We start from the raw sequence: 22,115 nt of genomic DNA, 5'->3' as shown, positions 1-22,115 counted from the left end.
CCTGAAGGCACACGTCTTATTCATCCTGGGACCCAAGCACCTGGAGTAAGTGCTTAGTATATACTAGATACTAGATAAATGCTCCATGAACAAATATGCACATTTTAGTAACTTAAGGGTTACTCTGCCATAATACCTCGTGATCATTTTAAGTGACAACTTTAAATTTTTCCATTTTCTCTGAATTATAATTTTCTTTTTTTTTTTGAATTGGAGTCTCACTCTGTCACCCAGACTGGAGTGCAGTGGCAGCCTCGACCTGCTGGGCTCCAGCGATCTGTCCACCTCAGCCTTCTGAGTAGCCGGAATTACAGGCATGCGCTACCACACCAGGCTCATTTTGATTTATTGTAGAGATGAGGTCTCGCCAAGTTGCCCAGGTGGGTCTCGAACCCACGGGCTCAGGCAATCCACTCACCTCAGCCTCCCAAAGGCGCGGGATTATAGGCTGAGCCACCAAGCCCGGCTCTATAATTTTTAATAGCTTCGTTATTCACATTTCTAAAAATTAATATTTTTTAGAAGCAGCAGTAGTTAACGACATCAGTGTGTGTACACATGTGAGTGCATCCATATGTACATATGGACATATATATACATATTAAGATGGAACAGCAGGAGGTTTTATATATACATATAGATATATGAATATATAAAAGCTTATTTATTTATTTTTTGAGTTGGAGTCTCACTCTGTCACCCAGACTGGAGTGCAGTGGCCGCTCCCGGCCACCGCAGCCTCGCCTGCTGGGCTCTGCGATCCTTCTGCCTCAGCCTTCCAAGTAGCCAGAATTACAGGCATGCGCTACCATGCCCGGCTGATTTTTTTGATTTATTGTAGAGATGAGGTCTTGCTGCCCAGGCGGGTCATGAACCCTCGGGTTCAGGCAATCTACTCACCTCAGCCTCCCAAAGGCGCGGGATTATAGGCTGAGCCACCAAGCCCGGCTCTATAATTTTTAATAGCTTCGTTATTCACATTTCTAAAAATTAATATTTTTTAGAAGCAGCAGTAGTTAACGACATCAGTGTGTGTACACATGTGAGTGCATCCATATGTACATATGGACATATATATACATATTAAGATGGAACAGCAGGAGGTTTTATATATACATATAGATATATGAATATATAAAAGCTTATTTATTTATTTTTTGAGTTGGAGTCTCACTCTGTCACCCAGACTGGAGTGCAGTGGCCGCTCCCGGCCACCGCAGCCTCGCCTGCTGGGCTCTGCGATCCTTCTGCCTCAGCCTTCCAAGTAGCCAGAATTACAGGCATGCGCTACCATGCCCGGCTGATTTTTTTGATTTATTGTAGAGATGAGGTCTTGCTGCCCAGGCGGGTCATGAACCCTCGGGTTCAGGCAATCTACTCACCTCAGCCTCCCAAAGGCGCGGGATTATAGGCTGAGCCACCAAGCCCGGCTCTATAATTTTTAATAGCTTCGTTATTCACATTTCTAAAAATTAATATTTTTTAGAAGCAGCAGTAGTTAACGACATCAGTGTGTGTACACATGTGAGTGCATCCATATGTACATATGGACATATATATACATATTAAGATGGAACAGCAGGAGGTTTTATATATACATATAGATATATGAATATATAAAAGCTTATTTATTTATTTTTTGAGTTGGAGTCTCACTCTGTCACCCAGACTGGAGTGCAGTGGCCGCTCCCGGCCACCGCAGCCTCGCCTGCTGGGCTCTGCGATCCTTCTGCCTCAGCCTTCCAAGTAGCCAGAATTACAGGCATGCGCTACCATGCCCGGCTGATTTTTTTGATTTATTGTAGAGATGAGGTCTTGCTGCCCAGGCGGGTCATGAACCCTCGGGTTCAGGCAATCTACTCACCTCAGCCTCCCAAAGGCGCGGGATTACAGGCTGAGCCACCGAGCCCGGCTCTTTTTTTTTTATTTTTAAAGACAAGGTCTCACTCTGTTGCGCAGGCTAGAGTGCAGTGGCACAATCATAGCTCACTGCAGCCTCAAACTCCTAAGCTAAAATGATCCTGCTGCCTCAGTGTCCCAAGCAGCTCAAACTATGGGTGCACCATCATACCCAGCTCATTTTTTAATTTTTTGTAGAAACAGGGTCTTACTAGTATTGCCCAGGCTGGTTTTGAGCTCCTGGCTTCAAGTGATCCTCCCACCTCAGCCTCCCAAAGTGCTGGGATTATAGCTATGAGCCATTGTGCCTGGCCCATAAACATATATATTTTTTAAAGTCAGCTAAAAAAAAATGCATTTTTCTTAAATATAGGGATTTGAAATAACTTTGATTTCTCTTCAGGGAACTTATTACCTGTGTCCAAAAAGAAAAAAAAAGAAAAAACAACCCTGTAATTGGGTTACTAAGGACCCTAATAAAAGCTTTGTAGGACTGTAGCAGGCACTTCTTATGTGTTAGCATTAAATACTGAGGCCCATACAAGGTAGGCACAACTGCTGCAGTTTAACAGATGAGGAGCCCAAGGCTTCAAGGGGCTGGGCAACAGTCTAAACACCTCAAAGCCAGCATTCCTTCCTGTACATCAGCACCCCTGATGGCTAAGAACGGACCACAGCATCAGGATTGATGATAGATTTATCCATCTACCCACTTGGGCTTAACCCAAGAGGCACTATTATCAAATACTATTAGCACAGAGCCACGGAGGCAGGGAAGAGGGTCTCTGTTTGGAAAGTCTGCCTGAAACTGGGTTGTAAATGAAACATGTGGACTAGATAGCACAAACCCTCCCAAGGACTGGTGTGGTTCTCAGTACCTGCCCTGCCACGAGACTGGCGATTTCTTCATAAGTCTTTCCTGCTTCAGTTATTGCATCATTGAGATCTGTTTCACCTGAAAATGATGAGTTTTATCCGTGGTTATACTTTCCTTCATCTTATTAAATATTGTATTATAGATTTTGTTGGTAAATTTTGTTACAGAAAATTTCAAACATGTTCAAAACTCACGAGAACAGCATCACCCACTCCCCACCTTCCCACCTGGAGGCTCCTGGCAAAGCCTTTGTTCACCTGCAGTCTCTACCCCACAACCCTGCCTCCCCTTTGCTGGACATACAGCATCTCATTCATCCATTTTACCTGTAAGATATGGGCTCTTAAAAATAAGGGAAGCATAACTACCACATCTAAGACCAGACCATCACACACTGTGTAAATGAGACCTCAGAGCAAGATGGCCACTTAATGAGATGCAAAGCGGGTCTATGTGACCTGGCCCAGGTGCTTCTCACACCTGCAGATACTCCCTCCTCATACCCTCTGCTTCTGCAAGTCTCCTTTTGTAGGGTTTGAAGAACCAAGTCATCGTCCATGATCTCTACATTCTGGATTTTGCTGATTCCTTCTTTCTGTGATATTTAACACATTCCTCTGTCCCTGTGTTTCTTTACACTTGTTGTTGGTCTGGGTGCTTGAGGAGACTCAGAAGACACAAATTCCAGTTATTTCTATTCTTAAAATGTTGGAAGCCACAAATGACCGTTATCTAGCCCTTTTATTTTAACCTAGACTTGCACAATCGTGCTACTCTGCTCCTGCCATTCCATCTTAATTAGCTGGAATACTTCTTTTTTTTTTTTGAGTTGGAGTCTCACTCTGTCGCCCAGACTGGAGTGCAGTGGCCGCTCTCAGCCACTGCAGCCTTGACCTGCCGGGCTCCGGCGATCCTTCCGCCTCAGTCTTCCAAGTTGCTGGAACTACAGGCATGCGCTACCACGCCTGGCTATTTTTTTTAATTATTATTTATTGTAGAGATGAGGTCTCACCAAGTTGCCCAGGCAGGTCTTGAACCCACGGGCTCAGGCAATCCACTCACCTCAGCCTCCCAAGGCACGGGATTACAGGCTGAGCCACCGAGCCCAGCTGGAATACTTCTATAGACAGAGGTTTTACTGTATCAGCTTTCTGGTCACCTTGAGGTATGTTCTGAATAGGAAAGGCAGGTCAAATGCTTGATTCTTTCTCTTGACAGTTTTCAGAATAATGCATTGATCTCTCACCATCCTCCAAAGGGAACTGCAATTCATCTTTTTAAAAGCATCTTTACAATTCTAGATTTAAACATATTTGATATGCTTCATTCCATGTCAATTATTATTTTCACTAATGCTCCAGGTTTCCTTTCTTTGGCCAGTGGGAGGCTCTTCTAGTCGGTGTCTGTGTCCTTCTGAGATAAGTCCTAGTTCACCTTGGTGAGAGGTGGCATTTAGACTCTATTCATGAGGGATGCCGGGGTTGCTGCCTGCTACTGAGCTGGATGAGTCTAGGCTTTTTCAGTTAACAAAGCAAGACAAATTGTACAAAGAGGGAAAACACATAATGAGCTCATACTGACGTTTCCAATTCAAATTTAGGACTTCAGGGGTGTTCTTATTTTAAAACTTTTTTATTTTAAAAATCATAATTGCTAACTACAGTGACATAATTACATACTGCTTTACTCTATAATGTGTCAAACAGTAAAACAGTTCTAAAAGTTCTAGAATAACAATGCCAATATTACATTGCTAATGATATGATTAGTGAAAATGACTAAACTTTCTTGCAGTCATTCTGCCCTTGAGGAATCTGCTGCATGGGATGTACCAAGCTCTGAGATCATTCTTGTCTGTGGGTTTCTGCCTTCATCTTGCTGTACCAAGTCATTTGCTTCATCTTGCTTTTGATAATCAGGAATTTTTTCAATTTTGATTTACATTTATTTTCTAATAATTATGTAAAATATCTACAAGGTTCCGAAGTCAAATCTATAAACAAGACAAACTCAGAAGTCTTTCTTCCATGTCTGTTTCTCTCTTCCCCCATACATAACTGTTTAAACATTTCTATCGACTGTATTTCCATGATAGTCCATAAGAATCTGGCCTGCTTCATGGATCTGTGCAGGGGCCTGGCTGACAGTCTCTGTACTACTTCACTGTCAGCACATGCACTGGGATATTTACTATGATCAGAGATGTCTTTAGAAATTTAACTCATTTACACTCCTGCAAGGTTGCACAGGACAGCACTACTCCAAGACACAGCACTGCTGTGACGAGACACAGCACGCAACACTACTGACCTTCACTGTCCTTTGAGATGGGAGAAGCTGGTCAAAAGGAACTTGAACGGGTCTTTTTTTTTCTGAGTTGGAGTCTCACTCTGTCACCCAGGCTGGAGTGCAGTGGCACACTCATGGTCACTGCAGCCTCGACTTACTCGGTTCAGGTGATCCTTCTGCCTCAGCTTTCCAAGTAGCTGTAACCACAGGTGTGCACCACCATGCCTGGCTAAGTTTTTTGATTTATAGTAGAGACGAAGTCTCGCCAAGTTGCCCAGGTTGGTCTCAAATCCCTGAACTCAGGGCAATTCTCTCGCCTCCACCCCCCAAGTGCTGGGATTATAGATGTAAGCAGCCACCGCACCTGGCCTTGAACAGGTCTTTAAAATAGTATCTTTAATAAGATGAATGACATTCAACATAAGACATATATTAAACTAAGTACTTTTAATATTTTAAAAAGTGCTATTTGCAATGTGAGTATTTGACAATGCTTTGAGTTATAATTATAGTACAGAAAATATTAAGGACTCGCTAGATTAGGCAGCTCCCAGGGGAGGACACCATAGTGACCCCCACTGAGCAGGGCATGCTCCTGCCACCCACCTCCATCTGGAATGCCCTCCATTTGGGATGCTGCTGCTGCTGCTGTGGCAACCTGGTCCTGATGGTGCCCTCATCCTCTCCTAGTCCTCCTTTCTCCATATCCTTTCTTCTATGTTGCTTCAGGCTAAATTACACAGACTATAAAACTGCAGAGAGTCTCATCACTCTGAAGCCATATGGATTCTACTATATTTTAAGAGCTTTAGAAACCAGTTTCCAGATTACCAACTGCCTTCCCCTCCCCCCACCTTTTCAAGACTTCTGGTTCGGTGACCTCTATTCATAGCATATTTATTGAATAATGAGTGACAAGTTTGTCTCTTCCAGCACTGCTCAGGAGAACAAATAAATTGGTGTTTTAGACTTCTATAATTTAGTGCTATAGCTCTTTTAAATTTTGTCTAGGAGGTTTTTATATTTTGAAAGCCCTCCATAAAAAAACACCCCTATGGTTTAGTTCTGCACGGTTTCTAAGTTTTCTGTTTGACTTCAAATGACTAGAGAGCCCCGGTCTGGGTACATGTATCATAACTTACCAATAAACTCTGAAATTACTAGAAGGATAATTGTCAGACTTCCATTTCCAGTTACGATGTGGACGACTGCTGAGCTGTCGTCCTGCCTGAGCCTTCCACACGTGGGGAACTTTGCTGGGACAGGAGGCCCCGCCAGGCTCTGAGGGAGGCATGTGGGTTGGCACAAGGGACAGGAACCTGGAGGAGCCCCAAGTGCAGAGCTGGGTCTCCAAGAGGGACTTTTGTGGCCTAGAGGAAACACTGGGAAGCCTGGGGCCAAGCTGAGGATCAGGGAGAGCTCTCAGGTGAGGTTTAAGGCAGGCAGGCTGCAGGTCAGTTAGGACATATAAGGGTGCCACTGAGACTGACACATGCTCTCACCCTGACAGGACACCACAGAGCTACAAAGACGAAAAGGCTCCCTGACACCTGCCTATTCTCTAAGCAATGGGTGGGTTCTTGTCCCAGCTCTTCCAACCACTTGTTGCCTTGGCCAAGATGCTTCTTCCTAGGCCTCAGATTCATCGTCTTGACTAACTAAACCTCAAAGCCCCCTTCTGGTCTCAAGTGTCAGTTATAAGTCACAGCTAAGCCAAGCCAAGGAGAAACACTCCCATGTGGGGCCCTAAGTCTTATATTCTGGTGAGAAACTAATTTCTTGTCCCTTAAAATGTCCAGAAACGGACATCTAAAGCACTATCTCCCCTGGGTATCAAGATAAACACCCTGGTAAAAACATCAATTGTATCTTTTCTGTAAGTGATAGGAGACATCAGATATATAACAGGTACCACCTAGATGATGAACACCCTTTCCTTTTAATAAAGGAAGAGAGCCAACTTGCACCCACAAGCGTTGCCAACGGAAACCATGAACTCCATATTCCATGGGTAAGATACATGTTTATAGGACAAGCTGACACAATTATGCCTTATGGAGAGACTCAGGCAACATGCATTCATCACTCAGTCCAACGTTCTTCCTTCAAATGGCCTTGATAAAATCAGACCTTTATAGCAAGAAGAACTAAGAGAGTACAGAGGGAATGAGATGAAAGGTCCAGTGTTACCCACCACAGCTGCCTGTTACACTGAGACAAAAGAGCTAAGAAAGGCAAACAAGCTAGCAAGAAAATACAGATTATAACCAGTTCCCACTTTTCTCAAAAGTCCTGAGTGTGGCAGGCAGTCATGTATCAATGACAAGTGTGCTTCACTGTAGAGTTATAATCTGTCTGCAAGACCCCAAGAGGTGAACAGGTGACAGTTTGGATAAAACATTGAAGGCACAATGAGCAAAGGGAGACATACCTTGATAACCACTAGAACTGAATACTGTGGCTAAACTCTGCAGGGCCTTTCCTATCTTCTGATATTCCTTGGGTAATGCTGAAAGGGAGAAAGGAATGGATTGTTACAAGTCTTCTAAGCAAACAGAAATGGGGCTCAACCATTTTCTAAAAAGATTACTCTTTAATAAAAGACACTTGAAGTGACTGAAAAGAGTCTATATTCTTCAATAAAATACTGATGCAAAAATATTGATTGTTTTCAATTAAGGTTTTATTCAATCAATTGTTTTTAATGGATTGTCCAATTAATGGCAGATGCTATCATTAATAACCACCCCTATATTCTCATTCACTGGATGAAATGTAAATGAGACAGAAGCTCCTTTAGATGATTTCCAGTTTACAAAGTCCTTTCACATATGCTACCAATGGGATCATCACCATAATCCCCTCTACCAAAGGCAGAAGCACCACCTTCATAATGAGGATAGGAAAATAAGGCTCAGGAAACTTGACTTGCCCAAGGTCACAAGGCTAACAGATGGTGGACTGGGCACCTGTGATTCTGGATATGCTGCCCATTCTTTATGAATGTACAAATGATTGTTTGCAAATCAATAACCAACCAAACAAAAGCTGAAAGCAACAAGGTGTGGAGAAAAATACAAGGCAGACTTTCTTCGTATTTGTATGTCGTTCCCTTAAAGGCGTCTGTTGCCTTTCAAAAGAAACCATTATTTGCATTTAAAGACTTCTTGCAGTATTAAGGGAGAAAAAAAATTTAAAAATTAATGTTTCTTAAAAAATAACTAGGCCAGAAAAATCTGGAGTAAGGTCTGTGAGCTGCAGTTATCAGGAAACACGAATTCAAACTATGTTAACTCAATTAACTGTAATACATTTCTTATGCTTCTGTGCCTCAGTTTCTGCCTTTGTACCTGTGGTTAAAGACACTTGGCATGTGCTTCTCCACTTGGGTAGGTGTTGGAGTTTTCATTTTACAGATTAGGCATTTAATAAAACTATTTTTTGAGAGAAGAGAAGAAAGAAGATATGCCTGAATCAAAGCCTAAACAAAGTGCTTCCATTTGGTCTATGGATTATATGGGACATGAAGTTGATCAGACACTAGACATAAGGGACTTAATTCCTTTTTTATTATCTTTTGTGTCGGGGTCTCATGCTGTCACCCAAGCTGGAGTACAGTGACACTATCATGGTTCACTGCAGTCTCAAATTCCTGGGCTCAGGTGATCCTCCTGCCTCAGACTCCTGAGTAGCTGGGACTACAGGCACATACCACCACACTGGCTAATTTTTTTATTTTTCGTAGAGACAAGGTCTCGCTATGTTGCCCAGGCTGGTCTCAAACTCCGAACTCAAGCAATCCTTCTGCCTTGGTCTCCAAAAGTGCTGGAATTATAGGCATGAGCCACTGTGCTGGCCTGATAAGATTTGCATTCACTTAGAAAAAACATCATTCAAGGAACATATAGATTTATTATTTTTTATTTTTTATATTGTTTGAGTTGGAGTCTTACTCTGTCACCCAGACTGGAGTGCAGTGGCCGCTCCTGGCCACTGCAGCCTCGACCTGCTGGGCTCCGGCGATCCTTCCGCCTCAGCCTTCCAAGTAGCTGGAACTATAGGCACGCGCTACCATGCCTGGCTCATTTTTTGATTTATTGTAGAGATGAGGTCTCGCCAAATTGCCCAGGTGGGTCTCGGACCCACGGGCTCAGGCAATCCACTCACCTCAGCCTCCCAAAGGCGCAGGATTACAGGCTGAGCCACTGAGCCTGGCTGGAACATATAGATTTAAATGATTTGTTATGATAGGCTTGTAAGAGTTTATAGTCCAAATTAATTAATTACCTTTAAGATAGAATTCCTTCCTTTATACTTCAGAGAACAGTGTCACTCTGCCTTCTGTTCATGAGTCATTCTCTGTGATCAAAGGCTCGACATGAATTTTGTTTTCTAGATTTGTATACATTATTTTTTGATGTTGTTGTTTTGTTTTGTTTTTTGAGTGGAAGTCTCACTCTGTCGCCCAGACTGGAGTGCAGTGGCTGCTCCCGGCCACCGCTGCCTCGACCTGCTGGGCTCTGGCAATCCTTCCGCCTCAGCCTTTCGAGTAGCCGGAATTACAGGCACACGCTACCATGCCTGGCTGATTTTTGATTTATTGTAGAGATGAGGTCTCGCCAAATTGCTGAGGTGGGTCTCAAACCCGCAGGCTCAGGCAATCCACTCACCTCAGCCTCCCAAAGGCGCGGGATTACAGGCTGAGCCACCGAGCCTGGCTTACATGAATTATTTCTTCAGGCTTAATTCTATATTCAAGGTACAGCATATTTATTTGAGATAGGAAAGAAACACCTGTTATCACTCCCGGTGTATGTCCCTCAAGCATGAACAGTTGATACACCACAAGTTGCTTTGCTGATGTAAGATAATATGAGAATGGCAGAGAACCACTGATATTGGTATTGGTTAGGGCCATGGTAGAGGTGAGGCAGGGCCTGGTAAATGTTCTCTGCAAAGGGCCAGAGGTAAATATTTTAAATTTTGTGGAGCTACAAGTTTCTAGTGAAACTACTCAACTGTGTCATTGTAACATAAAAGTTGCTAAAGACAATACACAAATACACAGGTATGGCTATGTTCTAATGAAACTTTATTTACAAAAATAAGTGGCAGCCGGGCTCGGTGGCTCAGCCTGTAATCCTGCGCCTTTGGGAGGCTGAGGTGAGTGGATTGCCTGAGCCCGAAGGTTTGAGACCAGCCTGGGCAACTTGGCAAGACCTCATCTCTACAGTAAATCAAAAAAACTAGCCAGGCGTGGTAGCGCGCGCCTGTAGTTCCAACTACTTGGAAGGCTGAGGCTGAAGGATCACCGGAGCCCAGCAGGTCGAGGCTGCAGTGGCTGGGAGTGGCCACTGCACTCCAGTCTGGCCAACAGAGTGAGACTCCAACTCAAAAATAAAAAAGAAATAATAAGTAGCATGCTGGATTTGGAGTGTGGGTTAAATAGTTTGTTGATTCCTGATGTAAGGCTTAGATTTACAGGTCTGGATTTATCAGATCTTAATATTGCTTTTTTTTTTTGCTGTGCTATGCCTTTGTATTAACTCATCTAAAAGTCACTCCACAGTTAGTTTCCTGTTCATTGAAATTATTCTTGGCTTTCAAATTCTGATTCCTTTCCCTTATAAAGGGGAAAAATATTAACAAAAACAGATAATTAAGCTCTTTCCTATGCTGAGTATTGAAGGATTGATATAAAAGTGAGTATATATATTATGCTTATAATTCAAGGTAGAAGACATTTTAATTTAAATATATAACTGAATGCAACCAATGTTCTTGTGGTACGTTATGAGCAGAAGGCCAGGAAATTCCTAGTGGTGGACTAGTAGTACACCTTTCTCCAGAGACCAAGACAAGCAGTGCATAGCTAGCACCCAGTGTTCTCTTTGTGTGGTAAGAGCAGGATATAAAGGGGAGAAAAACCCCAAGATTCTATAGCAGTGATAGACTTAGGCCTTGGCAAGCCCCACATCGCTGCGGCTGATAAGTCGTGCAGCAATCTGAGCCTTAGGGCTAATGGGTGCATCCTGTGGCATTATCCGCATAAAGGGATAGTCGACTCTGTTACTCTGTCCTAGACTATCTGACAGAAGAGCTGCACTGTTCTGGGGTAAGCAGGAAAAAGTGGCTCAGCAGGAAGACAGTCTACAAAGGAAAGAAGGGAGGCAGGATGTTCTCAGGGACATGGAGAGTCGTCAGAGAGCCATGACCAACAGTGCCATGCCATCCTTCCCAGTACTCCTGGTCTGCCTGGCCCGACACCTTTTCAACTACCAACTGGATGGCTTTTGTCTAAAAATTATGGCTTTAGTCAAATATACAACATCTTACCAAATGAAGGTTAAAAAGTAAAATCATGAGACCAAAGATACCTACAAGGGCTCCCTAAACATGCAAAAACGATTACCTAAAGATGATAAAACCCAAAATGACTAGAAAGAATTAAGCGAATAGGGTGCTTTTTTATGAGATTTATTGAACTGCTTTGTTAGAGTCAATTTTCTACAGTTTAATGAGGGCGCAGTGAGGTTAAGCAGAGTGATGGGAGCGACCTGATGCAGCCCACCAAACCCATTTCTGTTTGAGCTAGCCGTTTCCTCACCATAAAAAAGGTCACACCTCAAAGGCCAGCCCGGCCGCAAGGAGTGGACTTACGCCCCGTGCAGCGCTTCCAGTGCTCCTGGCCCACGGTCAACAGCTCCTTCACACCATCATCCATGGCCTTGGTAAACTTCCCAACTGCATCACACTTCTGCTCTCTGCAGACAAAGACATCATCAGTCACACAGGCGGAGAAAAACCAGTGTTGTCAGAGACTCAGGCCAAACAACCACAGTCACTGGCTTTCCTGCACTACAACTACCCTTTCATTAGAGTCTTATAAATAGGCCTGCTTCAGCTCTTTAAATGACTGCTTGAAAATCTACCATTTATAATCTAACTTTGTTTCCTTTACCCTTCAATTCTTTGAGAATTTTAACTAAAATTATTCATCATTTCTTGAATATCTTATGCAGTGAAATTCCAGTCATTGGAGGTACTGTTATATTTGGAAAACGGTAATATGGGTTACTAATGGTGGTTGTTTATTCAGTCTAACAAGTACTTTAATGAAATACAGACAATATTCTGAATACACAATCACCTAAGTGATACTGACAATATTAGTTCTTTAAGGATGTCACATGTGTATTTACCAACTTGAAGAGATTGTCACAATGTATTGTCAAATTAAAAAGACAATGTATAGTGTGAGGCCATTTTTGCTCAAACGAACACTTTTTCCTGTAATTACATTTGTACTGAGGAAGGTTTGGAAAACTATATACCAACATATTAACACTGATTTTTCTCTCTGGGTAGGTCATGGATTGTGTATATGTGTGTGTGTGTTTCTGATCTATGTTTTTGGTAACAAATAAGCAGTGATTTTATGGTAATAAAAAAGTTTCTTAAAATTAAAAAAAAAAAAGATTTCTTTTTAGTCCTTATATAGAGAAGAAACTACTCCAAAGTTCCAACTGAGTCTGTACTTAAAAAAATTAAATGATTAAAAACCATAGATTAAAAAACGTACAGAAACAGTAGTCTGGAGATTGTTTCCTTCAAGGCAACATTTAAAGAGGTTTTGCCATGCTGGACATGGTTTCATCACACCTTGGAGGAAATAATGACTGAACTCCATGTCAACTATGAAGTCACTGACTGCTGGTTAAAGGAAGGAAACTCTAACCGCATGTCATGGTTAGAAAGTGCTTCTGTGTACGAATGGTGTCTCCCTCATCCTGTGACTACAAACCCCACTTATTTCGTAAACTCTTGCCTGACAATTTGTTTCAATCATGGCTGTGCTGGTCAAGACCCATAAGCCAAAGAGGCAGACACAGGTTGGCAGAAAGTGAAGTGTGTGGGTGTCTTACATTTCTACTAAGTCCAAGTCAGGCGCCTCTGGCTCCATGGTGGAAAATATCATGACTCCCGCCAGCTCATCCTTCTCTGCCTTCCTCTTCCCAGTTTTCCACTCCTGTGAGGAGAACATTACGAGGTTAGAGTAGAGAACGGAGTCCAGCTGGCCTTCCAAATGCTCTGCGAGAACCAGCCCACGGGTCACCTTCACCTCCCTCGTCTTCAAGGAGAAGTTCTCACACCATCTCCCTCTGCATTGTGGGGTCAAACCCCTCCTCCACACCTCAAATGTGGTCTCAGGGCACAGACAGTGTCCCTCCACAGGACGGTCCTTGAGACCTGGTCTTTTGAGAGTGAACTGATTCAGCCACATTCCTTTTCCAATGGCCACCAACATGGACACAGGGAATAGAAACACACCCTATGCATTTTGACAAAGTACCTCAAATGTTTGGGTTAAGTGTTTTCTAAAAAAAAAAAAGATAAATGCTTTTCTAAAATATAAGATAGGTACCAATATTATGAGCTATTTTAAAAAAGAATATATTAAGATACACACAGAAAAGTACCCAGAGCAAAATGTACAGCGCAATGAGTTCTCATAGAGTATGTGGGTAAACACCACCTAGGCCAAGAAAGACAGCCAGCATGCCAGAGTCTCTCATGTCCTTCCCAGTCACTGCTACTCTGTCCCGCCCCTAGAAAGGTGATTTATGATCTCTCTCTTTTTTTTTTTGAGTTGGAGTCTCACTCTGTCGCACAGACTGGAGTGCAGTGGCTGCTCCCAGCCACCGCAGCCTCAACCTGCTGGGCTCCGGCGATCCTTCCGCCTCAGCCTTCCGAGTAGCTGGAATTACAGGCATGCGCTACCACGCCCGGCTAATTTTTTTATTTATTGTAGAGATGAGGTCTCGCCTGCCTAGGCGGGTCTCGAACCTGCGGGCTTAGGCAATCCACTCACCTCAGCCTCCCAAAGGCGCAGGCTTACAGGCTGAGCCACTGATCCCGGCTTTATGATCTCTTTTATGGCTTTAATTTCCTTGTTTTCTGCTATGGTTCGAACATATCCTCACCAAAGCTCATGTGTTGACAATGAATGGCCAACATGATGATATTAAGAGGCAGGGCCTAATCACCTGACAGGCGATTTAGTCACAGGGCTCCTCCCCTTGTGAATGGAATGAGTGTCCTTATAAAAGGGCTCAATGAAGGCAGTTTGTCCCTTTCTGCCCTCCACTATGCGAGGATATAGCATTTCTACCTTCTGGAAGATGCAGCCCTCACCAAAGGCTGGTGCCTTGAATCTTGGGATTCTAGGCTCCATAAAACTGGAAGAAATACATTCCTGTTCTTTATAAATTACCCAGTCTCAGGTATTTTGTTATAGCAGCACAAACAGACTAACACTTTGTTTGCATTTTACCACCTATGCATGCATCCTAAACTACAGTTTTGCTAGTTTTTTGAATTAGCAAAGAGCCCTATAATACTCATTCCTTAGTGTCTGGCTTCTTTTGCTCAACCTTGGTCAGGAACAACTCTGTGTATAGCTGCAGTTCATTCACTTCATTGCTGTGTAATATTCTATTCTATGAATATTCCCCAATTTATTTATTCTTTCTACTACTGGTAGCCACCCCTATTGAACTATGATAAAGCTGCTATGTACATGTCTCTTGGTGTGTATGTGCATGCATTCCTGTTCAGTATATAACTAGAAGTGGAGATGCTGGGCCATATAAGCGTTCAACTTTAGTAAATGTCAAACTTTTTCAAATTGGCCTTGCAATTTTCACCAGCAGAGTGTCAGCAGCATCTCACCTCACCAAGAAGATATGGTATGGCCTAATGGCCAGTCTTTCTAATGTTAGTCATTCTGGTGAGTATCTGGCGGGACTGTGGTTTTAATTTGCATTTCTTGATTGCTAATGAGATTAACTGTTTTTCTTTTTCTTTTCTTTTTTGAGTTGGAGTCTCACTCTGTAGCCCAGGCTGGAGTGCAGTGGCACGTTCACAGCCACCCCAGCGTCGACCTGCTGGGTTCTGGAAATCCTTCCACCTCAGCCCTCCAAATAGCCAATCCACCTGCCTTGGCCTCCCAAAGTGCTGGGATTACAGGCTGAGCCACCAAGCCCGGCCACATTAAGTACTTTTCTATACATTTGCTGTTGATTCAAATATCTTCTTTTGTGAAGTACATTACCAAATCTCCTATTTTTGTGCTGGGCTGGTTATTATCATTGTTTAAAAAAAAATTTTTTTTTTTTTTGAGTTAGAGTCTCACTCTGTTGTCCAGGCTGGAGTGCACTGGCACGCTCACAGCCACCCCAGCAGCAACATGCTGGGCTCCCACAATCCTTCCCCCTTGCCTTCCAAGTAGCTGGAACTACAGGCACACACTACCATGCCCGGCTAATTTTTTTTTGTTTATTATAGAGAAGAGGTCTCGCCAAGTTGTCTGGGCAGGTCTCGAACCCACAGGCTCGGGCAATCCACTTGCCTTGGCCTCCCAAAGTGCTGGGATTATAGGCGGAGCCACCAAGCCTGACCATTAAAAAATTTTTTATTATTATTATTTTTGAGTTGGAGTCTCACTCTGTCACTCAGGCTGGAGTGCAGCGGCATGCTCACGGCCACCACAGCCTCGACCTGCTGGGCTCAGGTGATTCTGCCACCTCAGCCTTCCAAGTAACTGGAACTGTAAGTGTACTCCACCACACCTGGCTAATTTTTAAATTTATTTTAGAGACAAGGTCTCGCCAAGTTGCCCAGGCTGGTCTCAAACCTCTAGGCTCAGACAAACCTCTCACCTCCACCTCACAAACTGCTGGGACTTATAGGCAGAAGCCACAGTGCCTTGTTTGATTATCTTCTTTATTGATTTGTGTAGTTTTTCACATACTCTAAAATCTAGCCCTTCAGTGGTTATATATGCTGCAGACATCTTCTATTCAGTAGTTTGTTTTTCATTTTCAATAGGTCTTCTGAAAAAAAAAAGTCCTTAATTTTAATGTAGTCTAATTATCCAGCTCTTCCTGCATGGTTAGTCTTTACTGTGTCTCATTTCAGAAACTCTTCCTTACTCCAGGGATTCTCCCCTGTTACCTTTTGGAAGTCTTTCACATTTAGATCCATGAATCATCTGGAACTGAGTTTTAGAAAACTTTTTACAATGAAAACTTTCAAACATATACAAAAGTAGAGAGAAAAACACAATAAACTTAGCTTCAACAATAATCAACATTTTGCCAGTTGTTAAAAAGTCATTTATTATGAGATGTGACAATTATTTACATGATGAAAGCTTTCAGAGCTGCAGTGGCACGGGCTGCTTCAGATGATACCACTCCATCATGATTTATTTTCGTCCACATGCTTTCCAAGAGTGGTACCACCCTGGAATCAGGAATGATCCCTGTCACCTAGAACTACGTTGGTGCCTCCACATTTTGGGAGAACTTCATCTCCAACTTTCATGCTAACTGGCTAGATCTCTCCAGCTGTATGTTCAGAGCCTGATCCAACAGCTACTATTGCTGCCTGCAATACTTTTCTGGAAGTGTCACACCTCTCTTCGGCTACAGTTTCAACTGCATTCCTTTCAACCAATGTTTACAGGGCATAAGAAACTTTCCAAATGTCTGTCCTGTCAAAACCACATACAAGACCTGCAGCTGTCATGTGACTGTGGGAACAATCACCCCACACGCTTCCCCACTGCCCACGAGTTGCCAGTTTTGTTTTATAGCTACTCTCCAACATTCTTTATGTTCCTTTTATATTTTAATTGCTTTATATTTGGGGTCTTGCTCTGTCACCCAGGTTAGAGTGCAGTGGCATGACCATGGCTCACCACAGCCTTGACCTCCTGGGTTCCAATGATCCTTCTGTCTCAGCCTCCTGAGTGGCTAGGACTGCAAGCACACACCACCATGCCTGGCTAATCAATCTCTCTCTCTCATTCTTTCTTTCTTTCTCTCTCTTTCATTACAAGCAGGGTCTCACTTTGTTGCTCAGGCTGGTCTTAAACTACTGGGTTCATCGTGCCTCAGTCTCCCAGAGTGCTAGGATTACAGGTGTGAGCCGCAGTGCCCAGCCTACTCTCCAACACTCTCTCCCTCCCTCCCTTTCTCCCTCCCACCCTTTCCCCTTCCCTCCCCTCCCATTTCCTTCCCATACCTCATTATGTATCTTTAACAGATAATGTTTTTCTTTTTTTGAACTGGAGTCTCATGCTCACGACCACCCCAGCGTTGACCTACCGGGCTCCAGTGATCCTTCCGCCTCAGTCTTCCAAGTAGCCGGAAGTACAGGCATGCACTACCACACCGGGCTAATTTTTTAAAAAAATTTATTGTAGAGACGAGGTCTCGGATAATGGCATTTTTTAAAACCATAAGCATAATACTACTATCAACCTTAACAAAATAGCATCAGAGGTTGTGAGACAACGACCACATCTCATGATCCCCAGTGGTGCACTGTTTATTGAAAAGACTCTTTCCCAACTGTACTTGGTGCCATCTTTGTCATAAGTCAAGTGTTCACTCTATTCAGTTCTACAGGTCTATTTGACTAGCCTTATGCCAATATTGTGCTTTTTAAACTATTTTAGCTTCACAATGAATTCTGGTATCCTATTACGTCCTCCTCCTCCTTCATTCTTTTCCAAGGACATGTTGACTATTCTAATTAAGCATTTTTATTTTCTACATAAGACACCTTTATTGTTTCAATCCATGAGACAAGCTGCTGGAAAATTTTATTTAGGTCTCCTTTTACTTTTCTCAACAATGTTTCATAGTTTTCTGTGAAGATCTTTCTTGCATTTATTCCTAGATATTCGATACTTTTGAGGCTATGATGTATAATAGTTTTGTTTTTAAACATTCAACTTCTGTTTTTATTAATCAATATGCAATGTCTTATACTGGCTACCTCACTAGCCACTAATTTCTAGTAATTTCTCTGTTGAGTCTTTGGGATTTTCCGAGTCCACCATTGATTTATATGAGTGACTACTGACCACAGAATCAAAGTTTTTATCGAGTTCCATACTGTCATTTAGGATGTGAAGACATTTTGGTCCAAAGACATCAAATGCCTTCACCAAGATCACAGGTAGTTAGAAGCAGAGCTAAGGCCAGAACTCAAGTGCCCTGACTCCCAAGTTCTTTTTTTTTTTTTTTGCTTGCACCACTTTTATGGCAAGTTGATCAATCTTTGGAGGTGGCAGTCATTTAAAACAAAACAAAACAACTGATATGTATGATGTATTATTCTTAAACCCCACTATGCCTAAAACATGACCCTCAGAAATGCTTTCTAAGTCAAATCCTTGGCAAGTCAATCAAACAAGCCCTTGTTAAAGTCTTATGGGAACTAGGAAGGTACTAAACTTGGAGGGGCTCCGTGTAGTTTTCGTAACTACAAAGTAACAAAACATTTACGGAACTCAAAGAACTTAGCTTCTCTACTATATAGCTATATGACATACAACCTGTGACAGAATATCACATCTCACCAGAAATAGGGTTTGCTAGGGCAGCATGCAAGGCTAGACCTGTGATATGTACAAATTCACAAAGAAATGCTGAACCATCCCAGTGTTTTCTAATTCCCTTTCTGGTGACACACAAATGGGCCTGTCAATTTTAGAAACAGACAATCATTGAAAATATAGCCCAAATACTTATAGTATGCTGTATACACACGTTTTTAAACGTACGCAGATAGAGCCTAGCATTTAAGACTTACTGTAAATGTGTTCACATCAACAAGGGAAAAGTACTACAAATAAGTTTAGCAAGTGAAGCTGTCTGAAAATTCTAACAGGGTATATGATATTCTAGTATTAAAGACAAAAATAACTTTATGACATCTTTCTAAGGACTATAATATATTTAGCATCTCCTGCTGCTTCTGAGCTAACTTGTGCTTTTATTCTTCAGCATGTTTTCTAAAATATGCAATATTTGTTATAAGAAAAATTATGAAGAAAGCATCTTTAAAGGATAAAATAATACAATAAAGAGTACAGTAAACATGTATTGAGAAAGAAAACTATTTCCAAAGCAGACGATTATGAGATGTCAGGCAGTCAATTTTTAAAAATTTTAATAAAGAACAGATGACCACTGACAGAATGATGGCCCAGCGGGGTGGGCAGAGAGAGATCAGAATTTACTTTGGCCTCACAACTGCAGGGATGGAAAAACGGCCTGGTTCTGAGAAGAATAGCTCACCTCTGACTCTGCATTTCCTTTCATGGTGCTATGACATTTCAAGTCAAAGGTGACCAGAAGAAACCATGCAGTCGCCTCCCACTGATAATACCCTTCATAGTTTGGGGTTTATTCTATTCTTAAAAGCATCTAGGAAAAAACTGCTCCCTTCACCTGCCCCTGCCTGTCCTGAGCCACAACCCCAGTGCAGGGAAGTCCTCCTGGCAGGCAACTCTTCACACATCGTGCCAAATTCCCTGTGGATGGGATTTAAGTTTCTGCCCCCTCACTATCACTAGAGGAAGTAAGAAATAACTAACCAACGTCATTTTAACTCCTTTCAGATAAATTTGATGTAAAGGTGACAACTCTTAATGCCCTCTAAGACCTTATTAATAAAATGTCCTACCTTCTCATCTCGGAAGTTCAGGAACTGCTGGAAAAGCTCGCTTTCTGAGATGACGGGATGACGACACATCCTGGTCATCCAGGCCTGGAGTCTCTCCATGCGCATTTTGATGAATTCTTCTTCAAAGCGACCTGCAGGAGACACACCAAGAGTGCCACACAACTCACTTCGACATGAGTTACATTACTGTAACTAAAAGTCACTTCTATGGCTACAGGCTACTTGGTAGAAAGCTACTTAGTAAAAGGTAAACTGGTGATTTTTTACTAACCTAAAAACATGCAACACAGTGAATACTTAAAGACCTACAGGTAAGACACATTAATGAATCTTTTAATTGTGACAAGAGTAATCATAGCCTCAAAGTGCTATTTTCTTCAAGGATCCCTATAGTACCAAAAAAATTTAAAGTAAATCTTACCTCAACTTGGAAAATTATCTCTTTCTTACAACCTAACATCAGGCCAGTTTCCATGAGGCCACATGAAGCCCTAAAGTAACAGTCCCCAACCTTTTTGGCACCAGGGACTGGTTTCATGGAAGACAATTTTCCCATGGACCAGGAAAGACCAGGGAGTGTGGGGTAGGGGTGGATCATCAGGCATTACATTCTCATAAGGAGTGTACAGCCTAGATTCCTTACATGCGCAGTTCACAATAGGGTTTGTGCTCCTATAAGAATCAAATGCTACTGTTGATCTGACAGGAGGCAGAGCTTTGCTCACCTCCTGCTGTGAGGCCTGGATCTTAAAGGCCATGGACTGGTACTGGTCCGCAGCCCAGGGATTGGGGACCCCTGCCCTAAAGGCAAGAAAGCAGGGATAAGTGGAATGTAATGCCATTCTTAAAAACTACATAACATTTCTACATTTATAAAAGTGTGTCCAAATGCAATATAATCTACAAATATAAAAGTTTAAATTTAGCACTTATGAGAAGTAACTCAGGCCTAGAGCTGTTTTCTCCATTTTGTTTTTTAAATTACTTAAAATGAAATAGCAATGATTTTTCCATGAATGCAATAATGAAAGCTGCTATTCTAGAACTTATGATCATACTAAAATGGAGTTTATGAGTGATTATTTCTATTTAAAACTAGAAAGTCAGTTTGACAAGCATGGCATACCAAACATCAAGTGAACCACACTGAGAATTTTTATAAGCCTACTAAACAAAAATTAATGTTGGTTGAAAGGCTTCTGGGAGGTAGAAATTCCAGCTGTGTCCAAGTGAGATCAGATAGCCCTATGTCTCAAAGCAACAATAAAGCTGGACAACACTGACAAACAACCAAGTCAGTGCTCTGGAAATCAACCAAAGGCAAACAGCCATATGAGAAGTGCTTATGCCTGAAAAACGGAACTTCAGGCAAGAGAAGAGGAAATCTGCAACATTCTGGGGCTGCTCTCCTCTCCACCTGCTGCCTGGGTACCTCCCACCCACTTAGTTGGCACAGAACTACTGCCAGGGCAGAAAGCACACTGTGAAGACTGGCAGCCATAGCTTTCCTGCCAGAGCATATGTAGGCTCACTTGATTGGAGTGGTGGGGGATGCCCATGTTCAGGGGTGGTGTGGTGGCAGGGACAATCTCGGAGATGAGTGAACGGGAAGGCTGACAGTCCCGCCAGCCAGGGCTGCATGGCTGAGCCTCGCATGCTCCAGGCAGCGGCTGTGTGCACAAACAGGGGAGTCCAGATGGGGTTCAAACCAGACAAACACTCTTGGCCAACTCTGAAGCTGTATACACAAGTCAAGGAGACACAAAAAGGTCCGGTTGAAAGTGAAGGCCACAGGACTTGAAAATGTCCTGAGCTTTGAATGCTTTCCCTCTACCTACACACACACTTACATCAACAGAGGACAGAAGCCTTACTGGCTTGAATGACTGAATGCAACTTCTGTCCTGTCAATCACAGGCTTACTATCTGTCCACAGGCACAAGAGTAAATGTAGGAAGGCAAACACAAAAAATGCACGAACCTAACAATAACTAAGCTGCTGAGGAGACAAGTTACAGAGAGCCTAAGCAAATAACAGACAAAAAGCAGAAACAACCTTTACGGAGGTACACTCGGAATTCAGAGTTGTTAAAACATTCTCAAAAATGTCCAGTTTTCAACAAAAAATTAAGAGATATGCAAAGAAACAGCAAGATATGACCCATATTGAGAAGAAGCAGCAGTCAAAAGACACTATCTCTAAGTATCCTCAGTTGTTGAATTCAGGAGAAAAAAACAAAGCAGCAAAGAAGATTCTATAAACATGTTCAAAGAACTAAAGAAAGGCATGCTTAAAAGTTAAAGAAAAACATGACAGGGAATCAATATATATACATTCTCAAGGAGATAAAAATTATAAAAAAAGGAATCAAATAAAAATTCTGGAGTTGACAGTACAGTAACTAAAATTTAAAATTCCCTGTAGCGGCCCAACAGAAAACTCAAGATAGCAGAAGAAAAAAAAAAATCAGTGAATTTCAACATAGATCAACAGAAGTTAACAAAA

The 22,115-nt window shown here is 42.4% G+C and overlaps 1 protein-coding gene across 2 annotated transcripts in view; it reads right to left on the bottom strand.

Moving 5' to 3' along the window:
• SNX9 (sorting nexin 9) overlaps nt 1-22,115 on the bottom strand; it is an 81,869-nt gene that overhangs the window by 5,480 nt on the left and 54,274 nt on the right. For both annotated transcript variants that reach the window (XM_008072413.2, XM_021706121.1), the window contains 5 exons: nt 19,610-19,740; nt 12,991-13,094; nt 11,726-11,829; nt 7,497-7,574; nt 2,778-2,854 (listed from right to left, as the gene is read on the bottom strand). In XM_008072413.2, the coding sequence (XP_008070604.1) occupies nt 2,778-2,854; nt 7,497-7,574; nt 11,726-11,829; nt 12,991-13,094; nt 19,610-19,740 (494 nt within the window). The remainder of the gene's footprint in view (nt 1-2,777; nt 2,855-7,496; nt 7,575-11,725; nt 11,830-12,990; nt 13,095-19,609; nt 19,741-22,115) is intronic.

The sequence above is a fragment of the Carlito syrichta genome, unplaced genomic scaffold (genome assembly GCF_000164805.1).
Source record: "Carlito syrichta isolate Samal-C Ts95f unplaced genomic scaffold, Tarsius_syrichta-2.0.1 Scaffold315163, whole genome shotgun sequence".
Classification (NCBI taxonomy): Eukaryota; Metazoa; Chordata; class Mammalia; order Primates; family Tarsiidae; genus Carlito; species Carlito syrichta.
The sequence above is the reverse complement of the archived record's forward strand: the minus strand, read 5'-3'. Positions and strand labels throughout refer to the sequence as shown.